The 25,839-nt window shown below is 44.4% G+C and overlaps 3 protein-coding genes across 5 annotated transcripts; 2 read left to right on the forward strand and 1 right to left on the reverse strand.

Moving 5' to 3' along the window:
- The first annotated feature begins 1,522 nt into the window (after positions 1-1,522).
- On the forward strand, positions 1,523-12,167 carry LOC120702299. Its single transcript, XM_039986017.1, has 8 exons — positions 1,523-1,762; positions 1,859-1,902; positions 2,162-3,560; positions 9,833-10,073; positions 10,196-10,901; positions 11,492-11,606; positions 11,712-11,886; positions 12,090-12,167. The coding sequence occupies exons 1-7, from the start codon at positions 1,604-1,606 to the stop codon at positions 11,880-11,882; spliced, it is 2,835 nt and encodes a 944-aa protein (XP_039841951.1). The 5' UTR covers positions 1,523-1,603; the 3' UTR covers positions 11,883-11,886; positions 12,090-12,167.
- A 1,854-nt stretch (positions 12,168-14,021) lies between these two features.
- LOC120704603 (leucine-rich repeat extensin-like protein 5) lies at positions 14,022-19,604 on the forward strand. 3 transcript variants are annotated; one of them, XM_039989062.1, is made up of 9 exons: positions 14,022-14,225; positions 14,360-14,651; positions 16,131-16,256; positions 16,379-16,421; positions 16,699-16,781; positions 17,166-17,243; positions 17,331-17,384; positions 17,577-17,711; positions 17,793-19,604. In XM_039989062.1, exons 2-9 carry the CDS (start codon positions 14,364-14,366, stop codon positions 19,266-19,268), a joined length of 2,283 nt encoding a protein of 760 aa, XP_039844996.1. In that variant the 5' UTR covers positions 14,022-14,225; positions 14,360-14,363; the 3' UTR covers positions 19,269-19,604. The 3 variants fall into 3 exon arrangements, with proteins under 3 accessions (XP_039844996.1, XP_039844994.1, XP_039844997.1); XM_039989060.1 differs by having other exon boundaries at positions 14,023-14,225; positions 16,376-16,421; XM_039989063.1 differs by having other exon boundaries at positions 14,024-14,225; positions 16,100-16,256; positions 16,376-16,421.
- Positions 19,605-21,534: 1,930 nt separating this feature from the next.
- On the reverse strand, positions 21,535-23,703 carry LOC120702300 (zinc finger BED domain-containing protein RICESLEEPER 2-like). The gene is made up of 3 exons (XM_039986018.1): positions 23,695-23,703; positions 21,785-22,876; positions 21,535-21,705 (listed from the first exon to the last, which is right to left on the reverse strand). Exons 1-3 carry the CDS (start codon positions 23,701-23,703, stop codon positions 21,535-21,537), a joined length of 1,272 nt encoding a protein of 423 aa, XP_039841952.1.
- Between the last annotated feature and the right edge of the window lie 2,136 nt (positions 23,704-25,839).

The raw sequence follows: 25,839 nt of genomic DNA on the forward strand, positions 1-25,839 counted from the left end.
GGGGAAGGTATTTGGGGCTTGGAGGCCCCGTCTATCGCCCTACAGGCTTGAGTGCCAGATGGACCTTATCTATATGGTCCTTCTAGACGTGTGGAACATGTTTGGGCAAAAATCCCTCAGTTTCGTCGGAGGTTAGTCGGTTGGGCGGGTGCAACAGAGACACCTGCTCAAAATAAATCGATGAGAACATAGGTGCCCGTTTCGGTGTGGTAAGGACTATTATATTTTAAAAAATATTTTGGGGGACCTCTATATGAGTTTTCGTTCCTACAGGGTAGTATTCAGTGCCCCCATTCCAACGGGACCGAGAACGCCCGATTCTGGATCCTGTAGCATGAGTATAGCCTTTGAACTGTACGGGGATGGTATTCGGGGCTCCGAGGCCCTATCTATTGCCCTACAGGAATGAGCACCAGATGGATCTTTTCTATATGGTCCTTCTAGACGTGTGGAACATATTTGGGCAAAAATCCCTCTGTTTCATCAGAGGCTAGTCAGTTGGGCGGGTGCAACAGAGCCACCTGCTCACAATAAATCGATGAGAACATAGGTGCCCATTTCGGTGTGGTAAGGACTATTATACAACAACAAGAACAACATAGCCTTTTTTCCCAAGCAAGTTGGGGTAGGCTAGAGATGAAACCCGAAAGAAATAAATTCAAAGTTCAGGCACATTGATAGTTAGTCTCCAAGCGCTCATATCCAAAGATATCTCTTTAGAGATATTCCAATCCTTAAGGTCTCTCTTAACCGACTCATTCCACGTCAGTTTAGGTCTACTTCTACTCCTCTTTACATTATCGACCCGCTCAAGAACCCCATTACGCACCGGCGCCTCAGGAGGCCTTCGTTGGACATGTCCAAACTATCTCAGCCGATGCTGGATAAGTTTCTCCTCAATTGGTGCCACCCCGACCCTATCCCGAATAACTTCGTTCCGGACTCTATCCCTCCTTGTGTGCCCGCAAAACCACCGCAACATCCGCATCTCTGCTACACTCAGTTGCTGGACATGTCGCCTTTTTGTAGGCCAACATTCAGCACCGTATAACATCGCCGGACGAATTGCTGTCCTATAGAATTTGTCTTTTACCTTTTATGGCACCCTCTTGTCACAAAGGATGCCAGAAGCTTGCCGCCATTTCAACCAGCCAGCTGAAATTCTATGCCTAACATCTTCATCAAAGTCGCCATCTTTTTGTAGCACCGATCCTAAATACCGAAAAGTATCCTTCTGGACCACCACTTGCCCATCTAGACTAACGTCTCCCCCCTGATGCCTAGTCATGCTGAAATCACACATCATGTACTCGGTCGTGGTCCTACTAAGTCTGAACCTTTTCGACTCTAACGTGCGTCTCCACTGCTCTAACTTCCTATTAACCCCTGCCCTACTCTCGTCAACTAGCACCACATCATCAGTAAAGAGCATACACCAAGGGATCTCACCTTGTATATCCCTTGTGACCTCATCCATCACTAAAGCAACGTTTGTCCCGGATAAAAATTCATTCCGATTTCCTAACATACATAGATGACTTCTGCACACCACACTTTGACTTCACTATCAGCTGCCTGGATACATGCTGACTAGTCTGTGCTCATGTGCCCTTTCTTTGCCCTATCACTCTTGCAGGATTCATGCGAGATGCCACCTGAACATGGAATGCCGAATGGAACTGCTGATGCTGTTGTAAATAGGAGGCCTCGACGCCTCTTTGGGAGAGCATCAGAGAGGAAGAACCCACTCAACCTTCAGTTTGTATGTCATCATCATCTTCTTCCTTTTCTCTCTTCTCTTCCCTATTTCCATGAGATACTACTATGTGTAATGCTTCCCTTCCTACCATTTTTATAGGAGCGTCAAGTAGCTCGCCTTGAATCAAGACAGCAACAACAGAGGTGCACAGATGTTCTTTCTCTAACTCCACCTGTCTGTCTATGCACGTCCAATTTATGCCACAAGTGCATGTTTTACTCCTTTCTGATTTCATCTCATTTTTCTATCTTTCTTTCCCCCTTAATTTATGACTTACAAGCCTACATACAGAAACATATCTTTGCAACAAAGCTTGCAAGTTGTGTATGTCATGCTGCCCTTAACTGCCAATTCTCTCGATCCGTCCTTTGCTAATTACTAAGATATTCGCTTCCTTGCCAGGTGTATTGTCGTGACAGTTATTCCCTTAGATTTCTGTTGTGACTACAAATCGCCATCACTCACAGAGAATGGAAATAATCATTCCTCATATCAACAGACACCTCCAGAAGAGAGGCTCGAGACATCATCCTTATCACCAACCTCGCCATCGTCCTTATCACCAACCTTGCCATCAATTTTTTTCGTGCTTAATGCTCCAGATGGATCTCACAGTCACAGAAGATGGCCAGATAATTCATCGAGGCTACTGGAAGATAAATCCACCAAATACAATAGCGTCTCCAATTCGGATTTCCTAGTCAACATCTTTACCAAGCCAAGTGGTAACGCAAGACATAGTTCAAGAAGGAAGAGCAAAAAGAAAAGCAAGAAGCACAGGCAACGTTGTAGGAAACCAATGGATGGGCCTGAAGCTAAATGCACAGAGAGCAACAATGCTGCCCCTGCTGTCGATGTGTGTGATTGTGATGATTTGGCACTTTCACCTAAGCACGTTGGTGACATTCACTTTGAGGAAACTTTTTCTCCCAGTTCATCTGTTAAGGAAGCTTCTGAAGAGGCTCCTGAGAGTGACAATGATAACGGGTACCCTTGCTGCTCAGGTGGTTCAGCTTCCCATGCATCTTACTGTGATGAGATGGAACTGTCCAGATCAGCAAGTTCGTTCCCTGGATCATGTGGACAATGTAATAGCAGTAACTTCAGGTATTTGGACAACGCTCAAAATTCTGTATTTACAGGTTCAACTCAAGAAACTTGTTTTTCTGGCAGTATTGTGAGTGGTAATCATGATAGCAAGACTCTGTTGATATTAAGAAATGAACGTGGACCTGATCCATGTGAAGCGACAGAATTTTCCAGCAATAAGAGTGGATTTGATGAGAATTGGCTAGAGAAGTCTGATTATGACTGTGGAATTTGTTCCCAAAATGGCATTGGTGCATGCAATGGAGTTCAGGCAGTCCATTTGTGCACAAGCAGCGACAATGATTTCTGTCTTGTAGTATCTAGAAAGAGAGCCAGAAAAGAGAAAAAAATGTCAATGTGGAGGAGTTATGGAGAGTGTGCGTCAACAATTACAAATGTTCGAAATGAAAAATGTGTTGGTCGGGCTCCTATGCCTATTGCCAAGGAAGTCACCACCAACTATTGGTCCTATAGACAAAATCATGTTGATAGGGTACATCCTCAGCATGGAATTGCACTAAAACACTCCACCAAGAATTTCATGCAAAGGCCACGTAGAGTTTGCATGGAGACCCAAAAAGGAGTTCAAGCAGAAGATTCCAAGGTAGGAGCAAGTCTCGATCATTTTACAGGCGTGAGAGAAAAAACTTGTGGAAAATCATCTAGCCATTTTGACAAAGAACAGCAGCTTTATTTAAGTAGGAAACTATCTGTAACGAACATGGCACCATTTATGCCATTTCGAGTGATTTTGGTGATCGAATGACAACACAACACTTGGACTAATATGATTGTTAAGATGATCATTCTCAGGCTTTTAGGTTCAAGTGATGACAAAGAGAAAGAGAAAATAGGCGTAGCAAGGCCCGAAGGGCAGCCCCTACGATGCATCCGGAAGAACCGACGCCAGGGGCACCGGTGCATCCGACGCTTGTCGGAAGAACCGACGCTACGATGTTTGGTGCAGGAGGAAATCGAAGCCAAGTCAGCCTACAGGCACCGGTTGAACCGACGGGTCAAAATGGGGCATCGGTGCATTGGCCGTCCTTTGTACCAGAGGCGATGTCAGTGCCCAGGAGAAGTGTCTTCAGCACCGGTTCAACCGATGGGGCATCGGTGCATACCACCGGTGTAATGACGTCAGCGTCCAGGAGAAGATTCCTTCAGCACCGGTTGAACCGGTGAGGCATCGGTGCAAAGCATCGGTTCAACCGGTGGTCTCTGCGTCAGTCGTCAGGAGTCCAATGGCTACTTCGTGTTATGAGTGACCGGATGAACCGACGCTACCCTGCCAAGAGGCATCGGTTCTTCCGGTGGTACGCAGATTTTCAGCTAACCGTTGGAGCAACGGCTACAAGACTTGGTTGCCTATATATACGCCTCACCCCGGCCATTTGAAGATTGCTGGAGTTGCTGGACATCCCACACACACCCAAGAACATCTCCAAGCCATACAAAAGCATCAAGATCATATCCTTAGCCCTTAGCACACTTTGAGAGTGTTGTGTAAAGGATTAGCTCTTAGTGAGTGAGTTTGCAAGGCTTAGAGCCTTTGTGCTGTGGTTCATTAGTGAACCAAAACAAGAGCTTGGTGCGCCGGCACCTTGGAGCGTGGAGCTCGCCGGCAACGTCATCGACCCTCCGACTTGGTGTGGAGCGGCGACGACACCTTTGTGCGGGGGACGTGGAGACCCCCATCCTTTGTGGAGAAGCTCCTTAGTGGAACCCGGGGCCAAGGTGACCGTGATTGTGTTCACGGAAGAGACTTGGTGGCCGAGTAGCAATACTCTTAGTGAGTGCTACAACAACGTGGATGTAGGTGTGCCTTTGTGGCTAACCGAACCACGGGATAAACACCCGCGTCAAGAGTTTGCTATCTCCTATCCCGCTCTTTAAGCTTCCGCATTTCATTCTAGTAATTTGTATGCCTTTACTTTCATAGAATAGTTTCTTGATAGGAAAGGCTATAGGTTGCTAAACTCTTTTGGGATAGGGGTTTTACACTAGAACAACCTAGTTGCACATCTAGATAGCTTGTTTTAGTTTAAGCTTTGTGCAAACTAGTTGGAGCCATAGGTCTAAGTTTTTATTAGTGCCTAATTCACCCCCTCCCCCTCTTAGGCTAGAGCACCCGATCACTTTCAATTGGTATCAGAGCCGGGACTCACTTGTCTCACAAACAAAGCCAATTCTATTGGCAAATTTGTGTTTACCGGCTCATTAGATCGGTAGGCTTCACCGCCTAGTGAGTTAGCTCTTTTAAGGGAAGGGATGGATTCTCTAGGACCTCCTCCACGTTTCGATGGCACGGGCTTCCAACGATGGAAGATTCTAATGCAATCACACCTCCAAGCAAAGGGCCTAAATGTTTGGAGAGTTACGAGTGAAGGAACTAAAAGCACTAATCAACAAGAGAGGCAATACGATGCTATAGCCAAGTGTGCTATTTTAACCTCTCTTGGTGAAAATGTGTTCAATCGTGTATTTGCTTGTGAAAATGCAAATGATTTATGGAAAACTATTAGTGAGAACCATGAAGGCACAAAAGATGTTGCAAATGAAAAATATCATGTTCTCATTGATAAACTTAATAGTTTCAAGCAACTTGATCATGAAAATGCCGAAACTATGTACTCACGGTTGAATATTCTTGTGAATGAGATTAATTCTTTAGATGTGAAGAAAATTGAAGATTTGGAACTCATTCGCAAGATCCTTCACTCACTTAGAAGGCCGGACTATGATTTGGTGACAACAATTCTTTATGAGAAAGATCTCACCACAATGACACCAAATAAAGTCCTAAACAAGGTGATAGCCCATGAGCTACGTCATGATATCAAGCCAAGAGCGCCACCTTATTCACCAACACAAAGTGCACTTGCATGCAAGCAAGTCCAAAAGTTAAAGAAGATGGCCATCAAAGATAGCTCAAGTGATGAGGAAGAAGAGGAAGCAAAAAGCTCCTCAAGTGATGATCAAGAGCCAATGCACCCCAACCTCTACGAGCATGTAAAGAAGATGAACAAATGCTTAAAGGAAATCAACTCAATGGGGTATTTGGTCTTCCTCAAAGATGGGCCTCACCATCAACTTATGAAGGTTGAGAAGAAGTTCAAGAAGAACAAGCAAATGAAGGAGAAGAAGCTCAAGCATGAATCATTTGCCATATTTGGTGAATGGGTTAGTGGTGGTGAAGAATCAAGTGCTAGCTCAAGCGATGAATCAAGCAAGAGATTCACCACCCGCACCAACTTCGGATCATCATCAAACACTTGCCTTATGGCCAAAGGTATGGATAGCGATGTAAGTGATGATGACTCCGATTCTCCTTCAATTGATGAACTTCTTGACCTTGTTCATGAGCATCAAAAAGTCATTAAGAAACAATCAAAAGAAATTAAAAACCTTAGTGCTCTCAAAGATCTAAATGCTTCTCTTGCTACAAACTTTGAAAATTTGAGGTGCAAATTCAATTTGCTTAGCAAGGAGCATGAAGAGCTCAAACTAAAATTTGAGAGCATTAATGATACTAATGACTCTTTGGAAATGAAGCAAACTATCCCTTGTGCAATTCCTATCTCTAGGGTAGATGCTTCAACTTCTTGCATTGATTTAATTGATAATTCTTGCTCTAACCCTTGCAATGAGAAATGCAATGAGAATGTTTTTGTAGAATCATGTGATGATCTCATTGCCAAGGAGAATGATGAGCTCAAGCAAGAAGTGGAAAGGCTCATGAAGGACTTGTATAGATTGAAGGGCAAAAGCATGAAGAGCAATGTCCAACCTTCTCAAGATAACCGTGAGAACATGGTGAAGAAGCTTGAGAAGGGGTCCACCGTGACTTGCTCTAAGTGCCACAAAGAAGGCCACAAGTCCAACAAGTGTCCTCAACCAAGAAAGAAGCTTTCGGATGAGAAGAACAAGAAGAAGCTAACAATCAAAAGTTCTCTCATCTACACCAAGCCCAACCGGAGGAACAAAAGCAATAGCACCTCCTATGTGATCAAGAAGAAAACAAATGGCAAGGTGGTTGCCCACAAGGTTGGGAAGCAAGAAAGGAGTTGGAACCGACCCATTTGGGTGCCCAAGGATGTCATCATCAATATGAAGGGGCCTCAAATGGTGTGGGTTCCAAAGGAGATTTGAAGCCCATGGAATAGCTTCGGGGGATTTGGAGGCTTAGCTCACAAGTTGAAGTGAAGGTTCAAACCAAAGAAGCTAAGCTCACAACTTGGACATTTGATTGCCCAAGTCCCCCATAAGGTAATGGTAGCTAAAAGTTTCAATTCAAGCATCATGTAGCTCCATTGCTCTTGCTAGGTTGTTTGCATTGCATCACCTAGTGTTATATATGGTGGGTTGCTTGTGTCATGACTCTAACCCATGAGCAACCTACATGGTTTGATAAGTGTGTAGAAAGCTACACAAGGTTACCCTTCATGGTACATGCATCTCATAAGGTATGTATTTCATATGTGTACCATGAACACAAGCTATAGGGTAAACTTCCTAATTGTGTCAAATTTAATGTGCATACATTTGCTTGGTGATTCAAACACTAAATGCACACTTTTAGGGGGAGTTCATCCTATAGGTTGTGATTTTTGAGACTAACATGTTTTCTAGCTTATCTTTTGTAGTCTCACGTGGAGTTAACACTCTAAGAGAATGTTTCTCACGATCAATGTGAATAAACAACTCTACAAGAGTGATTAGATAAATTGTGCTTCATGCATATTGAGTCATGCTCTATTGAACTTAAATGCTCATATCAAAGTTCATAGGCTATGTACTCATACATTTGCTTAACCTTGGTGTACCAAGTGCTTCTTGTTTAAAGACTTTCAATTGATTGCAAGTCACTTTCTTTTAGTACATGCAAGGTAAACAAAGAAACCCCCGGAGGTATGTAAGGTTCTAAACTAATTAAATTGGTATCTTTGTCATATCCTATTTACTTTAGAGCTACCTCCGTGCATGATATGATCTAAGCTTTCTAATTATTACTTCTAGTTGTGCACTTGATTTTCACATTATCATTTTGTGCACATACTTATGGAAAGCTTAGCTCATGTCATGCTAGTTTCGTGATTTTGTGATCCACCATAGTATAGTTTTCAATTGGTATCTTCATTGATATCATACAATTGGATCATGAATCATGAACTAACTCCCTAGGCTACTAATCTTCTCTTGAGCTATATTTTTTTTTGCAAGACCTTGTTTTTAGGAACAAGACCTTTTAGGTGATTTGATTCCAAAGGGGGAGAAATGTGGATCAAAGCAAGGTATTTTTCTCAAGGAAAAGAAGTATATCCCAAAGGGGGAGAAATACCTAAGTGAATCAAGTCATGAGGGAGAAGTATCAACATAAGGGGAGGTTCAAAGGGGGAATCATGGTTTTAGGGGGAGGCCAAGTCATTATTGGATGATGGTAAACATCCAAGCAAGCGTAAGCGGTTCTCAATTGATTTCAATTGGTATCTAGTGGTTAAATTTGTCAATTTTTGCAAATCTATGCTTGCTTTGATTGTGTTGTCATCAATCACCAAAAAGGGGGAGATTGTAACGAACATGGCACCATTTATGCCATTTCGAGTGATTTTGGTGATCGAATGACAACACAACACTTGGACTAATATGATTGTTAAGATGATCATTCTCAGGCTTTTAGGTTCAAGTGATGACAAAGAGAAAGAGAAAATAGGCGTAGCAAGGCCCGAAGGGCAGCCCCTACGATGCATCCGGAAGAACCGACGCCAGGGGCACCGGTGCATCCGACGCTTGTCGGAAGAACCGACGCTACGATGTTTGGTGCAGGAGGAAATCGAAGCCAAGTCAGCCTACAGGCACCGGTTGAACCGACGGGTCAAAATGGGGCATCGGTGCATTGGCCGTCCTTTGTACCAGAGGCGATGTCAGTGCCCAGGAGAAGTGTCTTCAGCACCGGTTCAACCGATGGGGCATCGGTGCATACCACCGGTGTAATGACGTCAGCGTCCAGGAGAAGATTCCTTCAGCACCGGTTGAACCGGTGAGGCATCGGTGCAAAGCATCGGTTCAACCGGTGGTCTCTGCGTCAGTCGTCAGGAGTCCAACGGCTACTTCGTGTTATGAGTGACCGGATGAACCGACGCTACCCTGCCAAGAGGCATCGGTTCTTCCGGTGGTACGCAGATTTTCAGCTAACCGTTGGAGCAACGGCTACAAGACTTGGTGGCCTATATATACGCCTCACCCCGGCCATTTGAAGATTGCTGGAGTTGCTGGACATCCCACACACACCCAAGAACATCTCCAAGCCATACAAAAGCATCAAGATCATATCCTTAGCCCTTAGCACACTTTGAGAGTGTTGTGTAAAGGATTAGCTCTTAGTGAGTGAGTTTGCAAGGCTTAGAGCCTTTGTGCTGTGGTTCATTAGTGAACCAAAACAAGAGCTTGGTGCGCCGGCACCTTGGAGCGTGGAGCTCGCCGGCAACGTCATCGACCCTCCGACTTGGTGTGGAGCGGCGACGACACCTTTGTGCGGGGGACGTGGAGACCCCATCCTTTGTGGAGAAGCTCCTTAGTGGAACCCGGGGCCAAGGTGACCGTGATTGTGTTCACGGAAGAGACTTGGTGGCCGAGTAGCAATACTCTTAGTGAGTGCTACAACAACGTGGATGTAGGTGTGCCTTTGTGGCTAACCGAACCACGGGATAAACACCCGCGTCAAGAGTTTGCTATCTCCTATCCCGCTCTTTAAGCTTCCGCATTTCATTCTAGTAATTTGTATGCCTTTACTTTCATAGAATAGTTTCTTGATAGGAAAGGCTATAGGTTGCTAAACTCTTTTGGGATAGGAGTTTTACACTAGAACAACCTAGTTGCACATCTAGATAGCTTGTTTTAGTTTAAGCTTTGTGCAAACTAGTTGGAGCCATAGGTCTAAGTTTTTATTAGTGCCTAATTCACCCCCTCCCCCTCTTAGGCTAGAGCACCCGATCACTTTCACTATCCAATGCTCTTCACAGCAGAGAATCAATCCATCATGAGATGAGATCAGTTTCTTCTTCTGAACCAACAACTCTGAAGTCTTTAAGGGGCCTTTGTACTTCAGAATCTGGTGAATCAACAGACATTACCGTAGGAGCTCTTTCCCTGCAGAAAAGAAGGCTGCTGGATTCCGTTCAAACCGATGATGCCAGTGAAACTATTTCTGGAGAATCATCACTTGGTATGGCTCCATCTGTACATCCCGCATCACTTCCTTTTTTTTTCTCTTAATGTCGATATGGCAGTATGCTGCTTGCAGCAGCTTTGTAATACCTAACAGATGTTTTGTTCAAAATATTGCAGGGTCTAAGTCAACGACAACCGAATTAATGGTTAGGTGTGGTACAGTTCCACCTGTTGAAGGGAACCGTGGCTGTGAAGAGTTCTGCAGTTCTAAAACACATCTAAATGAGATTCTCAGGGCTGTAAACGATGCTTACAAAGTTCAGATCGCTGCAGATGTTCACCTTGCTGCTGGTTATCCAATTACTGATCTTGAAACATTTATATATTCTGCAACTCCAGTTATTGGTCATGCACCTTGCATGCGAAGCAGCAATTGCTCATGGGACCAAGCAGGTAGCAGCTCAGTTTGTCAACATGACATCTCTAATGTTTCCTTAATGAGCATATGGGAGTGGTATGAAGAGCCAGGGTGTTATGGGTTGGAAGTAAAAGCTCTAAATGACCTCAGCTCTAAAACATCCTGCGGCAGCAGTTCAGAGTTCTTTGCATACTTTGTACCTTATATATCTGCTATTCAGTTGTTTGGGTGGTCTAGGAATAACACGGATCACAGTTTTTCTGTACAAGGGAAAGAATTATTGAAATCATCAAATACTGCAAGCTCTTTAAGCTCTCATCCTGTGCATGCAAAGGTGCATAATTCGTTTGATGAAAGCAATGCATGCTTGTCAGAGTCATCTTCAGTTGTAGAAGGTCATGGAGAACTCATGTTTGAGTACTTTGAAACAGAGCAGCCTTCTTTCCGCCCTCCGTTATTTGAAAAGTAAGTCATCCACAGGCCTCCATTATGTGTTTGGCTACTGGTTTCACTGTTACCATAAGCTCCTGACACTGAAATATTTCATGTCTGTTCAATCTGGCGTCATTTCCATCACAGATGTGTTTCTGGGTTCACAACTGAAAAGTATACCAATCTATTTCTTTGTTAGAAGGGGCAATGAATTTAACAATTCTTGTTATAAACACTGTAATAAAGGCAAGGAAGTTTAATACCTCTGCAATGAAAAGTTTTCTACAAACTATTATTGAGTCTGTGAACACTGAACAGTGGCACATTTGACAACCAAGTGACTTTGAGGCATTCCTTTTCTGTTGTTGCAAATTAGTTCAGCTGATCTGGATGTTTAGGAGTTATTACCTAAAGCATGCAACTTATAAGCTTGCAAACGAATCATTCATAAATGTGTAGCATGAGATGTACTGTTTCCATTTTGGTGCAGTATTTCTGATAAGGTCCTGTCCTTTTGCCACAATAATTAATAGTACAATGAAAGTTGTAGTTGCTATTTGTCTGACCTGATTATTTCTCCTTTTTCTGTTTTGATATTAATATATGGCTGCAATTTAATGTAGGATCAAGGAGCTTGTTAGCGGTGCAACCATTTCTGACAACCGGATTCTTGGGGACCCTGAAAAGCTGCAAAACGCAAAATTGTGTGAGCTTCATCCAGCTTCAACCAGCTTCCTGGTTTGTTCCTGAACCTGGATGTTTTGTTCCCCCGCGCCTGTTATTATCAGTAAATATTTGATTTGTTGATTGGCGCTTGTGATGATCAGTATGTTTCATTTGTAGGTTCTGTGTTGCCTGGTATCCTGTTTATCGTGTGCCTCGTGGGACCTTCCGTGCAGCATTTCTTACTTACCATTCGCTGAGCAAATTGGTTCCTCGAAAATGCTCCCTGGATATGACTGGTGGGCATACGTGTATAGTTTCACCAGTTGTTGGTCTCCAGAGTTACAATGACAAGGTACCATTTCGACTTTCCTTGATGAGGCAGTGAGTGTTTTGCATCACTGAGCATAGCATCAATATTGCAATAAATTCAACTGAAAATCCAGGAATAACCCATCAGACCCACCCTCGTATCTGTTTCATGCTTTTGGTCATGAGCTCATATTAAGCAAATGATATATACTTGACCTAGATTGCTTTGCATCCTCTTATTTATAGGGAGAACAGTGGTTTCAGCTTAGATGCACAGATCTGAAGCTATCACCAAGAGATGAAGGCGGGTCGTGCTGAAATTCAGAAAGAAAGGCTGAGGACACTGAAGATGGGTGCCCTGGCCATGGCAAGAGCTGTCGTCCCAAAGGGAAGTGGGGAGTCTGTGAACCACCATCCAGATTACGAGTTCTTCCTGTCCCGATTCGGCTAAGGCTAAGAAACAACATTGTTCTGGTTCCCACTGACTAGGGTAGTAATCAAAGGGGGAAAAAAAAGACAAAAGAGAGAAAGTAGTGACTAACCAGAGGCAGGCTATAATATAGTTGATGCAAGAGGATCGAGAGCATGCGGGTGATGGGTGTCACCCTCTATATAGAAGACAGATTACATACAATCTAACCTGACGCCGGATTACCGATGGCAACCGAGTTGGTGAGTTTTAGGCTTGTCATAGTAGTAGAATATGGCAGTACCCTACCCGGGATGGGTGTCTTTTTGGGTTTTTGGGGTGGGTGGGTGGATGGGTGTTGGGGTGGGGGTGGCGGCGGCGGCGGCGGGCGGCTGTAAGATGTTGCCGATGTCCGATGATGCGACTCTGCAGGTCTAGTGTTCCCTTTTGTACAGATACACAACACAAGAAGAGTAGCAAGAATTGCATTTGGTTGGTTGGGCTTTTGCTGTGGCTTCTATTTGCTTCCCTTCTACTGTTTGATATCCAATGTTGCTGTGCTGGCTAATGGAAACTAATCATTTCTATTTTGCTGGAAAAGAACTTTCCACTAGCTAGAGGCCGATGCGCAATACTCCCTCTGTCCCAATTTAAATGCATTTTTAGGATTTGAGCAGCAAATTAGTATGGGTGTGAAAAGACATTATTGCCCCTAGTCAAGTACCAACTGGCCTGAAAAGTAGTCATCATTGCAATGTACGAGGAAGAAATGAGCAGTGCGAGACTGAGAACAATCAAGAGCGTCCTAACGTTCAGATCCGATGTATACTTGATTGTGTGCTGCTGTCCCGAAGTTGCATCAGATTGTGTGCTGCTGGGAGACTGAGAACAATCAAAAGGACCTTCGATAGAAGCTTTGCATATCATATATTTTTTTGAAAGATTCATCGAAATTCGCAAAGCACGTCAAAATCACTAGTTGTAATTTGTTTCGTAAACTATAACAACAATGTCACATTTTGAGGCTTTGTTTAGTTCGCGAATTTTTTTGGAATTTAGTACCGTAGCATATTTCATTGTTATTTGACAATTAATGTTCAATTATGAACTAATTAGACTTAAAAGATCCATCTCGTCGTTTATGTTTAAACTGTGCAATGAGTTATTTTTTTCAACTGCATTTAATGCTCCATGCATATATCTAAAGATTCGATATGATGATTATTGGCACGCTAGCCATCTTTTTTGTTTTTGAATCAAGAAGCTAGTGCAACGCCCCTTCAAAAAATGAAAAAAGAAAAGAGAGAGAGGAACAAACTCCGCCGCCGGTGCAGCAAGCCCGCGTCTCATCCTCTACCGGTGGAGATCAAATCCCCTCTGTTTCCCTTTTTTGTTTCCCTTTTTTGGATTGGATTCTATTGGATCTAGGGTTTCAGATAAAGAACCCTCAACTCTAGCTTGCTCTGCTTCCGATTCTAAATCCTACTTTCCTTGAGAGCGCGCTCCGCTTCACAGGTAACATCAAGTCATCAACTACTGAGAATGCCTGCCTACTACGAGAAATTTCGATATTTGACATCGAATACGCACGTCTCATGCATTTTGACATTAAATTCGCATGTTTTTCAAAATATGACATTGAGCATGCGAATTTTTTTGAAATGGGAGATTTCGGCTCTTTTTCAAAATTTTGCGAATTTCACTATTTTTTTCCTGGGAACCTGAACTTCCCATTATACCCCCACCAGAATGGATTGGATCTCTCTGTTCATCCCCTCTTGTGCTCGTCCCGTGTTCATCCCCTCTCGTGCTCTGGACCTCGAGCCGCCGATCTGGGAGGGCCGGAGCGCCGCCCGCAGCGAGTCCCCCCGCCCTCCCTGCCGCGGGAGCGGACGCCGCAGGCTCGCCGGGGCGCCGCCCGCTCGCCGCGGCGCTGCAGGAGAGCTGCGCCTCCCGGCCGCCGCCCGCCGCAGGTACGCCGCCCCCCGCCCGCCCGTTGCTGCCGGAGGTCCGCGGCCGCCGCCATCCCGCCCTCCAAGATCTCACTTCCCCTGCTTCCGGAAGGCGTTGAATGATTCTTTCTATCGTTCTATTCTATTGCTTGTAGATAGATGGCCACAAAACTCGATCAACCTTCTCCTGCCGAGCATCGGCGACCAAAATCCGCTGCACCACAATCTTTGACTCCCAAGATCTCAATATTCGGGACAAAAGCTGGATTCGTCATACCCAAGAACAAGCTAGCCGGCTCAATCGTAACCAGGGGCGCCACTTCCAAGAATGATACAGCAACTACATCCAAGGAAGATAACAGCAGGCATGCTCAGAGAAAGACAAAGTGGGGGCCTGACCTCGCCGCCGACCCTGCCGTGTGCAAAGGAAGGGCTTTGGCCTACCAGGTATTTTTCACCTCTATTAATTTACACCTCTAGTCTGCTGTTTTGCGTTTTGATTGATATAGGTGTTTGCTTCGAAATACTCACTAGTTACTGTACGTTATCCTTTTCTGGTCAAAAATACTATTCCTCGGTGAGAGCCCGAAACAGTTTCCATATCACTTCCAGTCACTAGAATGTCTAAACTGAGCTCATATTTCTTTAAAATATCTGTTTCTCTTCATAGCCTGGTACTGTGTCCATCTGTATTTCAAATTAGGCAAAATTTGCCCGGAGACACTGTTAAATGGTGACCTTTGCCACCAACCATTAAAAAAGATCACCACTGCTAGAAGACACTACTCAAATGTGTATCTTTGCTGTGAGACATTACCCATATTATTTTACTCAGTTTAATTAGATAGCCACACGGAATGCCAAGTTTGCCCCCACTTCCTTATCCTTTCACGCAAGCCTACTTCCTAGCTTCCCCCGGAGCAGGCGGCGGCGACCAGATCTTGGCGGCGTCCAAGCCAAGCGGCGGGCGGGCGCGCAGCTATGGGGCAAGACCCCTCTCCACCCCTCCCGTTACACAGGGAGCACTAACTCGCAGCTCCAGCGGCGAACCCTCCATCAGAGACGCGTCCAGCGGCGGCGGCAGTTCCTCTCTTCCCCTGCCGTTCGACGGCGAACACATCCAGCGGCAGCTCTTCCCGGCACGTGGCCCTGGCGGAGGCCCTCTCTGTTCCGATGGACTTTTCCCGCTGCTTCCTCTCGGAGACCACGAGCGAGATGCGGCAATGGGGCATCGGGGGCTGTGGCCGACCCGTTCTAGCACTCGGCGAGGGGTGCGCACCGGGGAGGAGAGGGCATCTGTTGGGCTCCACGCCGGGGAGAGCTACACGCTGAGGAAGTGAGGAGGGCTGCACATAAGGGATGCCTACTGCTGTACTGCAAGCGTGGCCACCGCCGGTAGGGGCCGACCGCCGGGAAGAATCGCCGCCGCCTGTTCACAAGCAATGGTTCCGCGGGAGGAAGAGCCGTGGCAGAGGATAGGGCAGGAAGGTTACGATTGTCATTTTCCATTGCTTTCCAATTAAATTGATTAAAGTATTGCTGGCGGTGTCTTTGAGCAAATGGATCAGGTTTTCCAGTGTCTTTCAGCAGCGACACAATTTTTTGATGGTTCCTAGCAAAAGCCACAAAATAACGGTGTCCTGTGGCAAATTTTGCCTTCAAATTAAGCAAGGATGCACATGTTTTTCTAATCGCCACAGAAATCTAGAACTTGCTTCATAGGCCAGTGTACCTCTGACTAGAGTGGATATGCTGAAAAACACACTGTTGAGTGTTACTATGTTGGAGGCTAGGCAAATAACAAATTGATGGAATCAGCTCAGCCTCCCCTGCTGACTGGACGGAAACGGGCATTTTTCTTGCTATTCTCTCATGTAGGATGCTTCCACTGCCAGGTGTCATTAATTCATATTAGTGCATGAGCAGACTCGAGTGGAGCAAATTACCAAGCAGCTGAAATCCGAAACTTTGGATATGGACGAAACTGAAGGTTCAATGTCCACTGGAAAAGGGTCAAATTCTGCTGGCACTGCAAATCTGAAAGACAATAAGGTATTCCTAATTCAGTAATTCTAATGCTATGCTTATTGCAGCATCGTGAGCCTAAAGCGTGTCAGGATAAACAACTATATGCTCTTGTTTAGTAAAACATTTGTTTACCCTTTTTTCAGCAGGGAAAGGTTGCGCTATTGGAACTTGAAAGAAGCGAAATTATTGGTCAGAGAAGTTCTACTTATCTCCTGTATTCATGCACTTCATTTAATTACTGAAGTAATTGTAAATATGTTCCTTTATCATTGTGTCTTAGTACTGATGGGCCCATTGGGCATTGTTCTATCAAGTAGCATCTTGCTTGATAATACTTGTGGTTGCCCAGTTGGCCTTTGTTAGGTTCTGGACATGGTGATTGTATATTGCCCTTGTTTAATATTCAATATCTTTATTAGTCTCCAAGATAATTGGTAGTCTTAACTGTGGTGCATATTATCTGTAGGTGAAATACTCCGTCTGAATCCAGGATATAAGGTGCCTGAAAACTACAAACCAGTACTTAAGGAGGCAAAAATCCCTCTTCCGGTATGTCGGCGCACTACTTGTGCTTATTGCTTGTTTTGACCATTAGCCATTAGTTGTTTTTCTTGTATGTGAGATGGCGTTCACTGTTTTGTTATCTCGCTACTATATTTTTGATACTCCAAGAGTTCCTTGTGCACGGACAATCAGCTTACAAGTTACAACAGTAGGAGCTTATCTTAATTTGCCTTTGTAATCTACTAGTCATACACCACAACTCGGGCTATTTCCAAGACTAGTATATTTTGTTCTTGATCTGTTCTGTTTATGATGCACTGTACTTCATTTTTGACTGGACTTGATATTTAAATTTAGCCTTTTCTTAAAATATATAGACCTTCGTTTTATAGATATGATGCATTTACTGTTTGCGGTTGGCCATTGCAGGCCGAAGCACATCCAGGACATGGTATTATTGGAGTTCTTATAGGACCTGAGAGCAATACCCAGAAGCGACTACATGAAGTATGATCTATTCTTGAATATCTTGTAACTTTTATTTTGTTGAAGCATCACTGAGAGCATTACGTTGGCTTCATTTGCTCATGACAGGAAACTGGAGCTGTAATACAAGTTCATGGGACTAAGAAAATCAACGGAGAGATGGTATATTTGTTTTCCTGGTTCTGTAAAATCTACTGATAAGATAATATCTTCAGTGATGTTAATCGTCCTTTCCATTTTGCACTCACTTCTTTTGGCATAACTTCATTGTCATATGTGCTCTCCTTATAGTAAACAATTTTTATATCGATTTCAACACAATATACAAATGAAAACTTTTTTATTCATTCTCAGAGTGAGATTCTTTATCAAGACATAAATGAAGTTCAAGCTGCTTATGAAGACCTACACATCAATGTCTCAGCTGACTCTTATGATAAAATAGATGCTGCAGTTGCATTGATTGAGCTGCTTCTGGCTCCTGTTTCTGTAAGTCCAGCATGCATTTTTTTTTCTCCCCCCTGTAAATCATTTTGTTTTTTACCGACCATGGGATCATATGGACCTTAGGTGAAGTCAACCGCTACTTCAACAACTACTACTGTTTCTTCAGCCGTTACCTCCGATGATGTAAATCCAGTGCAGAATACAACTTCACAGCAAGGTTTGCTTCATTACCAATCGAATAATGCTCCTTGGCTGTCTACTCCCCAGACCTATGGTCCACCAGTTCCTTCCTCAGGGCCTGCTTTGAGTACATTACCTAACAATTCATTGCAACCACAACCGCTCGCTGGTCCTTTCAGTATTCCTCCATATACAGGCCAACCTCCTCACACGAATAGCATGCCAAAAAATCCATTTCCTGTTCCTGGACCTCAGCAACCAATATCAAGCGTTCCACAACATCCACCTCAGTCCCAAGCCAACTCCTCATTTGGGCCTTTTGGTCAACCACCTGGAATTGTAAACCCACAAATGACACCATCTTCCTCAGTGCCACCACCAGTTAGGCCCCTTCAAATACCCCATGCATCTGGTGGATGGCCATCTTTTTCTCCCATTACGTCGCAATCTCAGTGGCCTCAAGCTTCACCAACTTTTATGCCAGTGAGACCTATTTCCGTGTCTCCTCTTGGTGCAACTCCACCACAGGGTCCCGCTGCACTGACACCTCCATCAAATATCCCCACCATGTACCGCAGCCAGCAGCCAGCAGTATCAAATTTCACTTGTTCAGCACCATTGGTTTCCAGGCCTCCTGCTGGAGCTCAGTCCTTTTCTACACTTGCGCCTCATGGTCCTGCCTCGGTAGCATTTCCTGGTGGGACATCAACACAGTCAGCTTACCCACTTTCCATGCAAGTAGTTTGGACACCTGGTCAAATGAGAGGCCCACCTCCAGCTTTCTCTCAAGTTGGACCAACTCCTGGCATTGTGCCTCCATTGGTTGCATCTCCCTGCCCGCCGGCCTCAGGTCCTGCGAGCACAAGCTGTAGTCGGGCACCAATTGGAGCATTGAGACCTCCACACCCTGTGGCTGGTGATTTTACCTTTCGGCCTGTTGTGTCACCTGCACCTACTCGAGACTTCGCAGCATCAGGAAGTCAAATGGGAATACAAGGCAGAAGTCACCCTGGCGCACTATTCTTCCATCCTGGCAATCAGAGCCCCAATCAAAGCTTCCAAAGGCCTTGTGATGGGAGGACAGTGAATATTATGGGTCAGACTCGGATGCATGCTCCACCTCCACACTTGCATGGAGCCTTCCCCAGGAACCCATCTCCTCTTGAGTTACCTGGGGGTTTCCTGGGGACCCCTCCAGCAGTACAAGCACCTCAGATGCCGGCGCCATCAAATCCATCGAGTTTTTTGCCTCCCCGCCCATTTCAGCCAAGGCCATCATTGCAACTGAATCCATTTGCGAGCAGAAGAAGGCAGGGTAGCAATCCAATCTACGATCCTTTTGCACCAACGGCAGTTCAGAAAACAGAGGCGTCGGACCCTGAGTACGAGGATCTCATGGCATCTGTTGGCGTGAAGTAGTGACGACTGCTGAGTGGTGTGTGTGGTAAAGTCAGCCCCAGCTGTGTGTTGTTTGGCGACACAAACGGAGTTGCCTGAGATGTACTAGTAACTAGTTAGTTCATTTACCCTAAAAAGGACTAGTTAGTTCATTTGTTATATATACTACTATATTTCTAGTCTAGATAGTTGCTATTGGAAACACGTCTGAAAGGAGTGGAATCCCTTGTTTGAAACACGCTGTAGGTGAAGGGGGTGTCACGGCCATTCTCGGCAACAGTTGATGTTTATTTTTTGGAGAGGAAAACTGTTATTAAAAAGAGCTAGCTGAAAGGTTATGAAAGGTTATCATCATCATCATCATCTAAGTTTCACCCTTGATTTGTAAACTCGTGTGGGTGTGTCACTCAGATCTATCAACTTTAAAAGTTCATAAACTTACTTTTTAAGTTCACCACATATCCATACTATCTACGTATGCATGATGGCATGATGAACGTACATTTACCCTCTCTCAAACCGCCAACTTAGTTTACAATACGAGTTGATATATCTGCCCATGGCTTTCTTCTCCACTATGCCATCTCCATCCTTTGTGTAAAACCTCTATCCGAAATTTCCAATATAAATTTTGCATCCTATGGCCTATCCTAGCTTGAAATTGCTATAAGAAAGTAAAGGCATATAAGAGCAAGTATGAAAAGTGGAAACGTAAAGGCTGGATTTGATCGATTTGTGATTTGTCTGACCTGGATCCAACAACGTAGAGCGGCTAGGGGGTGGTGGTGGTCTGGTGGGGGAGGGGGGGAGGGGAGGGGTTGGCTGTAGGCGTCCGACGATGAGGTTTGCTGCAGCGGGCAATGGTGAGATCACCGTAGCTCACCGAATTCGATGCTTCGGGGCTCGGGAAAAGGCCGGGGTGAGCGAGGGGGTGACGGGGACTGCGATGGACGGATCGGTGAGGGCGCGCGAGGCCGAGAATGCAGCACGCCACGGCAAGGCGGCTTGGCGGCGCTCCGGCGAGCAATTGCCGACACGAGAAGGTGAGGGAGATAGAGAAAAGGTGGCGCGCAATTATACGTGTCCTCCCCTCAAATTGAGGCTTCTCGATAGTTGCTACCAGGCTGAGAAGCATCGGAGATGCGAAGAGAGTAAAGGGGCCCATCATCACCTCTGCTTAGAGATGCAAGTGGGTACCCATTGGTGTTTTTGTGTTTCTCATTTTAGTTTATTTTCTCTCCCAAATTAATTACGTAGCATGCTATTCTAGTTCATTTTATCAAGTTTTGGGTTGACCCAATGATCTAAAAAAAGTGGAACTTGCATCCCTACCTCTGCTGCATGAGGCCATGGGGGTCGCCTCCGTCCTCGCGTTGCTTGCCCGCCCGGGCGGCGCTGGGCGAGGTGGGATGACACGGGGCTTGGCTTGGAGGGCGGTGCATGGCGGGTCGGGAGGGTCAATGCTTGGCTGTACAAGAGGCGCAGAGAGCCGGCCGGAGGCATGGCGTGCGGCGGGTCCGGCGTTGGCCGTCCGGAGTGTTGCTAGCAAGAGACGTGCGAAGGGGCTTCACTTGGCCGGCTCCGCGGCTCAACGAGGCTTTGGCTCGGCGCGGCGGGGCCGGGTTTGGGCCTCTGGGGATCGGATGGCGGCGGCGTATTGTAGCTGGTTGGGGTCGTACGTCAGGCAACATTTGATTTGAATAGAAAAAAAAGAAGAAGAAAAGAGCGGCTCCTGGGAATCGAATCGTGATGGGCCAATCAAAGGGCGGTATAGTTAGCCAAACGGGCCGGCATGGCACTACACGGCACGGCCCGGACTGGGCACGACACGAGCTGGCACGACACTAAGTGGCACGACATGCCCGTTAGTGCCGCCGTGCCGCATCCCAGGTACTAGCACGACACGGTTAACACTTAGCCGGGTCGTGCCGTGCTGAGGAGCACGATAGTGCCAGTGCCGGCACTAGCACTATAGTGCCAAAAACCCTCTTTCAACTCAGAATTTCAAGCACTTTCAAACATTCAAATAAGTAACTGATAAAGATTTGAACCGGGAAATGAAAATCAAACAAAGTCACCAACCAATACTCAAGACATAACAAAAGATCAATTTTATTAGGAGCTTGTGCAATGACTGCCTCATTAAAAACCTCTCTAGGTAAAACTCACCCTTGTGAGAAACCCTAGAGAGGGAAGAAGAGTACAACCAAGCTCCAATAAGGTTCATTACATCACAGTTCAATACTTAAAGTTCTAAAGTTCATAAGTTCTAAATATTATAGTCCCATTACATAAATGACCATGAATCAAGATAAAGGTCTTCAAATGCTTGTTCAAGCTCCTTGTCCTCCATATTCTGTTGCATCCTTGCTTCTGTAGCCTCCCAGTCCTTGATGTAGGTCAGCATCTCCACCATTTCAGGCTTCAGATTTCCTTCGCCACTCCTCGATAATCCTGCCTGTCATGCTAAAAGTGGATTCTGAAGATATGGTAGACACAGGAACAGTTAAGATATCTTTAGCCATGATTGAGAGTACTGGATACGTTAGTTTGTGCTGATGCCACCAGTCCAAGATGTTGAAGTCATCAGTTAGGTGGTTGACAGTGTCACAATCCAAGTAGGACACAAGTTCAGAAGCATTAGAAGATGATGACCTCACTGCATGCAGCAGAGAAGTTGCAGATGTATCTCTAGACATGTTAGGATTACCAGGCAAGATACCACTACCCAAAACAGCAACACCATCATCATCATATATTTCATCCCAAGCAGACCTTGACTTACCAGACAGGACAGGAGGGTCAGTCCTCCTCAACCTAACAGCACCATATTTCTCATTATATTTATTGTAAACATCAGCAAGTCTAGCTCGAGTGCCAACCAAATAAGAAGAATAATCAGTACTGGTGAGACCACCCAATCTTCTAAGCACCCTACTAAAACCCTTCATTTTAGCTCTAGGGTCCAAAATGAACGCAAAAGAGTAAAGCAAAGGTAAGTTCCTCCAGTACTTATTATATTTGTCTATCATAGGTTGCACCACAGATCTGATGTGCACATCATTAGCATAATTTTTTAGGTGTAGAGCAATCTTAACAAGATAATGAATCATAAGTGGAGATGTAGGATAGTACACACCAGACAATGTAACAGTTGCATCATAAAACAACTCAAGAAATGATAGTACTTTTTGTGCCACCATCCAATGGTCTTCAGTTAACAGCAAGGGCTCACCTTTATCCCTAGGATACTGAGCTTGGATGAAAGTAGTGAAAGGGGACTTATGAGGAAACAAATGTTTAAGCATTAGGTAGGTAGAATTCCACCTAACCTCCATGTCCAGCTGAAACTTTCTAGGTCTAACACCAATTGCAATGCAGTAACTTTTATATGCAGCAATTCTCTGATTAGATGAATTTAAGAATGATATTGCAGTTCTAAATGATTCTATGAAAAGCTTAAGAGTAATTAGTGTCTCCTTGACAATCAGATTGAGAATATGACATGCACAACGCTGATGCAAGAACATAGAGTTAACTGCACTAGATGATGCATTGTTTTGACTAGATGATGCATACTCAGGTTCATCAATAACATCAGAACCAAGTGAAAGAACCTCGGATGTCGCCTAGAGGGGGGGTGAATAGGCGTTTTAACAAATTCTGTAAATTACAACACTTAAAACAAACTGTCAGCCACTGACCGGTCAGACCGGTCAGGCAGACCGGTCAGACACTTAGACGCTGAACCAAGAGACAAACCGGTCAGACCGGTTTGGGTGACCAGTCAGACCGGTCACTTGCAGAATCTGCACAAATATCAGAGTTTCTCCCCTCCTCGAGCTCTAGCACTAATACAACTTGATGTAGTGTTCCTGCAGGTGATTATAAATGTGCGCGTGGGAGAGAGATGTGGATGAAGGGGTGTCGGTGGAAAGATGAATGAGATAAGATTTTACTGTGTGACCCGTGAGGGGGGTAAATGGTAACTACCAGGGCTGACCGGTCAGACCGGTCAGATCGGTTGTCCCCTGGCAGCTAAGAGTCTGAGTCCAAAGGCTGTTTCTCTTTAGAACAAGATCAAGATGAGTCCTAGGCTATGAAACTTGATAGATATAGATCATAATTCTATTGTTCCAAGCTTTTCTTGATACTTCCAAGAGAGAGAGAGAGAGAGAGAGAGATAGATATAGATTTATGGACTTGAGAGAATTTCACCATTTGTGACTAGCCAACAATCAATCAAGTATAGCAATAGTCACAAATGGCTCAGTTGGGTCACAAAGACCAAAAACCAAATTCTATCCTATACACTCACACTTCCTATCATGCTAGTGGAAATTTAAAAGAAACTACCCTATGCCACACAAGGCATGAAAATGCACACACTAGCAAGATAGAATGGTCTAGATGCACAAAGGTAAAACATGTGTACAAGAAGACATACCTTTGCCATTTGGCCAAGAGTCATGTGCAATTTTAAATATTAAATCCAACTTTCTTTTTCATGAATTTTTAATTTAATCACAACACAAGTAAGCAAAAGAGGTTAATTGCACAATCCTCTAGTTTCACTTTAGTGATCCTTTTGATGTAGGAAGAATTAGGATCATTAAAGACAAAACCTCACAATATAGGCTAAATTCCTCAATTCTTAGTGCACATGTATGGATATATGGAAGGCAAGCTCATATGCACTAATTTGGTCAATTAAGTCCAACTCAAGGAATTTAAACTATATCATGGAGAGTAGCTATGCAAGAGTTAGTAACATATGAATTGAATTGAATTGATGTGTACAAGTTACCACTTTCTCTTTTGAGCACAAGATAGCATACTCCAACTTGAGAGTTTTCTGACTCTCTTCATGAGACTACAAATTCACTAGAAGAAATTGTTAGTCCCAAAGTGACACAAATTTGATAATAAGCTCCCCCTTAATTAGTGCTTAAGATTTTGAATATCTTAAGGCAAAGCCCTTTATCCAATTAAGGACATGAGAAGGCTTATTCACAAACTTGGTCAAAGCACACACAAATAATATTCAATAATAGAAACTGTGCCTGAGTTGCTTACTGTCACTTTGAATGTTCCCAAAAATATGCCAAAGATGAAGGTATACTTTAATATATTCTTGATAGACTTTTTCGTTGCATCCACAACACTTCTGGCCTGCTCTGGGCTAGACCAGTCAGACCGGTCTATCAGACCGGTCAGACCAATCTGTCCAGAGACAGGTTTCTAAGTCCCTAATGCCGGATCATCTGACATAAGACCAGATCATCTGATTTGTTCCAGAGAAAACCCGGCATAAAGACCGGATCATCCGACCCTTTACAGAATCAGCTCCAGAAATGTGTTGTTTCCAATGTTTTGTCTTGGTAAATCTTATGATATGATCTTTATTTCTTGCATATCCAAGACAGATTCTCTACTAGAGAGACATTAAAAGCATCATATGGCACATAGGGATTTAATAATATTGAAAATGAACCTAAGTCACTCTCAAATGTATCGCAACAAGAAATGTGATACACTTTTGTTCACGAGGAACTAAGAGTGACTCTAGTGTGACAGTTAGCACATGATACCGAGATGTCATTGGAGTAGAGATTTCATCAATTTTACTTTGCATTTGGTTGTATCTTGAGTCATGTCATTTTTGTCAGAAACCAAGTCTCCAATGCATCTCCAATGCCCTACAAGCTCAGCAAGTACTTTTTGGTATCCAAACCTTGTTGGGTCCGTCCAGGTTAGTTAAAAGATGCTTAGGAACCCAAATAGCCCTTATGCTAGTTCGAGGAGATTTAATCACTCTAATAGCACAAGTACCTGCCTGGTCCTTCCTAAGCTTAGTGAAATCATAATGGACAAGATTTGAGATTTGTGGATTATCTTTTGGACAATCCTTACCTAGATGCCCCTTTTCTCTACATGTGTAGCAAGTGCGATGTTTTGCTTTTCTTGACTCAACAACATCTTTAGAACTTTGCACTCGCTTCAATTTAGGCATCACCTTTGAATCCACGACTTGCTTGTTGTTGTAGGAGTGAGGTTGGGCAATCTGGGCACCAACCGGTCTAGGGTGACCGGTCTGACCGGTTGGGTCAGACCTAGTCTCATTTTGCAGAACAGGGCACACAGCAATGAGGTAACCCTTTTCTTTGCAATTGAAGCATGCCTTTGTTTTGGCACGTTGCTTTTCCTTTCTTGAAGGCTTTGTCTTGTTCTTGGGTTGCATGAGACGTGTAGACCCCTTTTGTCCCATGTTTGACTTCTTGACTTGTACAAGACTTTTCCTTTTAGATTGGCCTTGTTGAGGAGCAGAGGTAGTGAGGTTTGAACCCTTCTCAAGCTTCTTTACCATGTCATCACGGTTATCTTGAGAAGGTTGCACTTGACCTTTGCTCTTCAACTTGATCATTTCAATCTTTAGCTCTTCGACCTCTCGCTTGAGTTGATCATTTTCTTCTGCGATAAGGTCATCACATGATTCTACAACAACATGCTCAAGACAAGAGTTTGTTGCTTGGGAGCAACACGGTTTATCACAAGATAACATAATTTGAACTTGTGAGCATGTGCATGTGTG

The sequence above is a fragment of the Panicum virgatum genome, chromosome 4K, assembly GCF_016808335.1.
Source record: "Panicum virgatum strain AP13 chromosome 4K, P.virgatum_v5, whole genome shotgun sequence".
Classification (NCBI taxonomy): Eukaryota; Viridiplantae; Streptophyta; class Magnoliopsida; order Poales; family Poaceae; genus Panicum; species Panicum virgatum.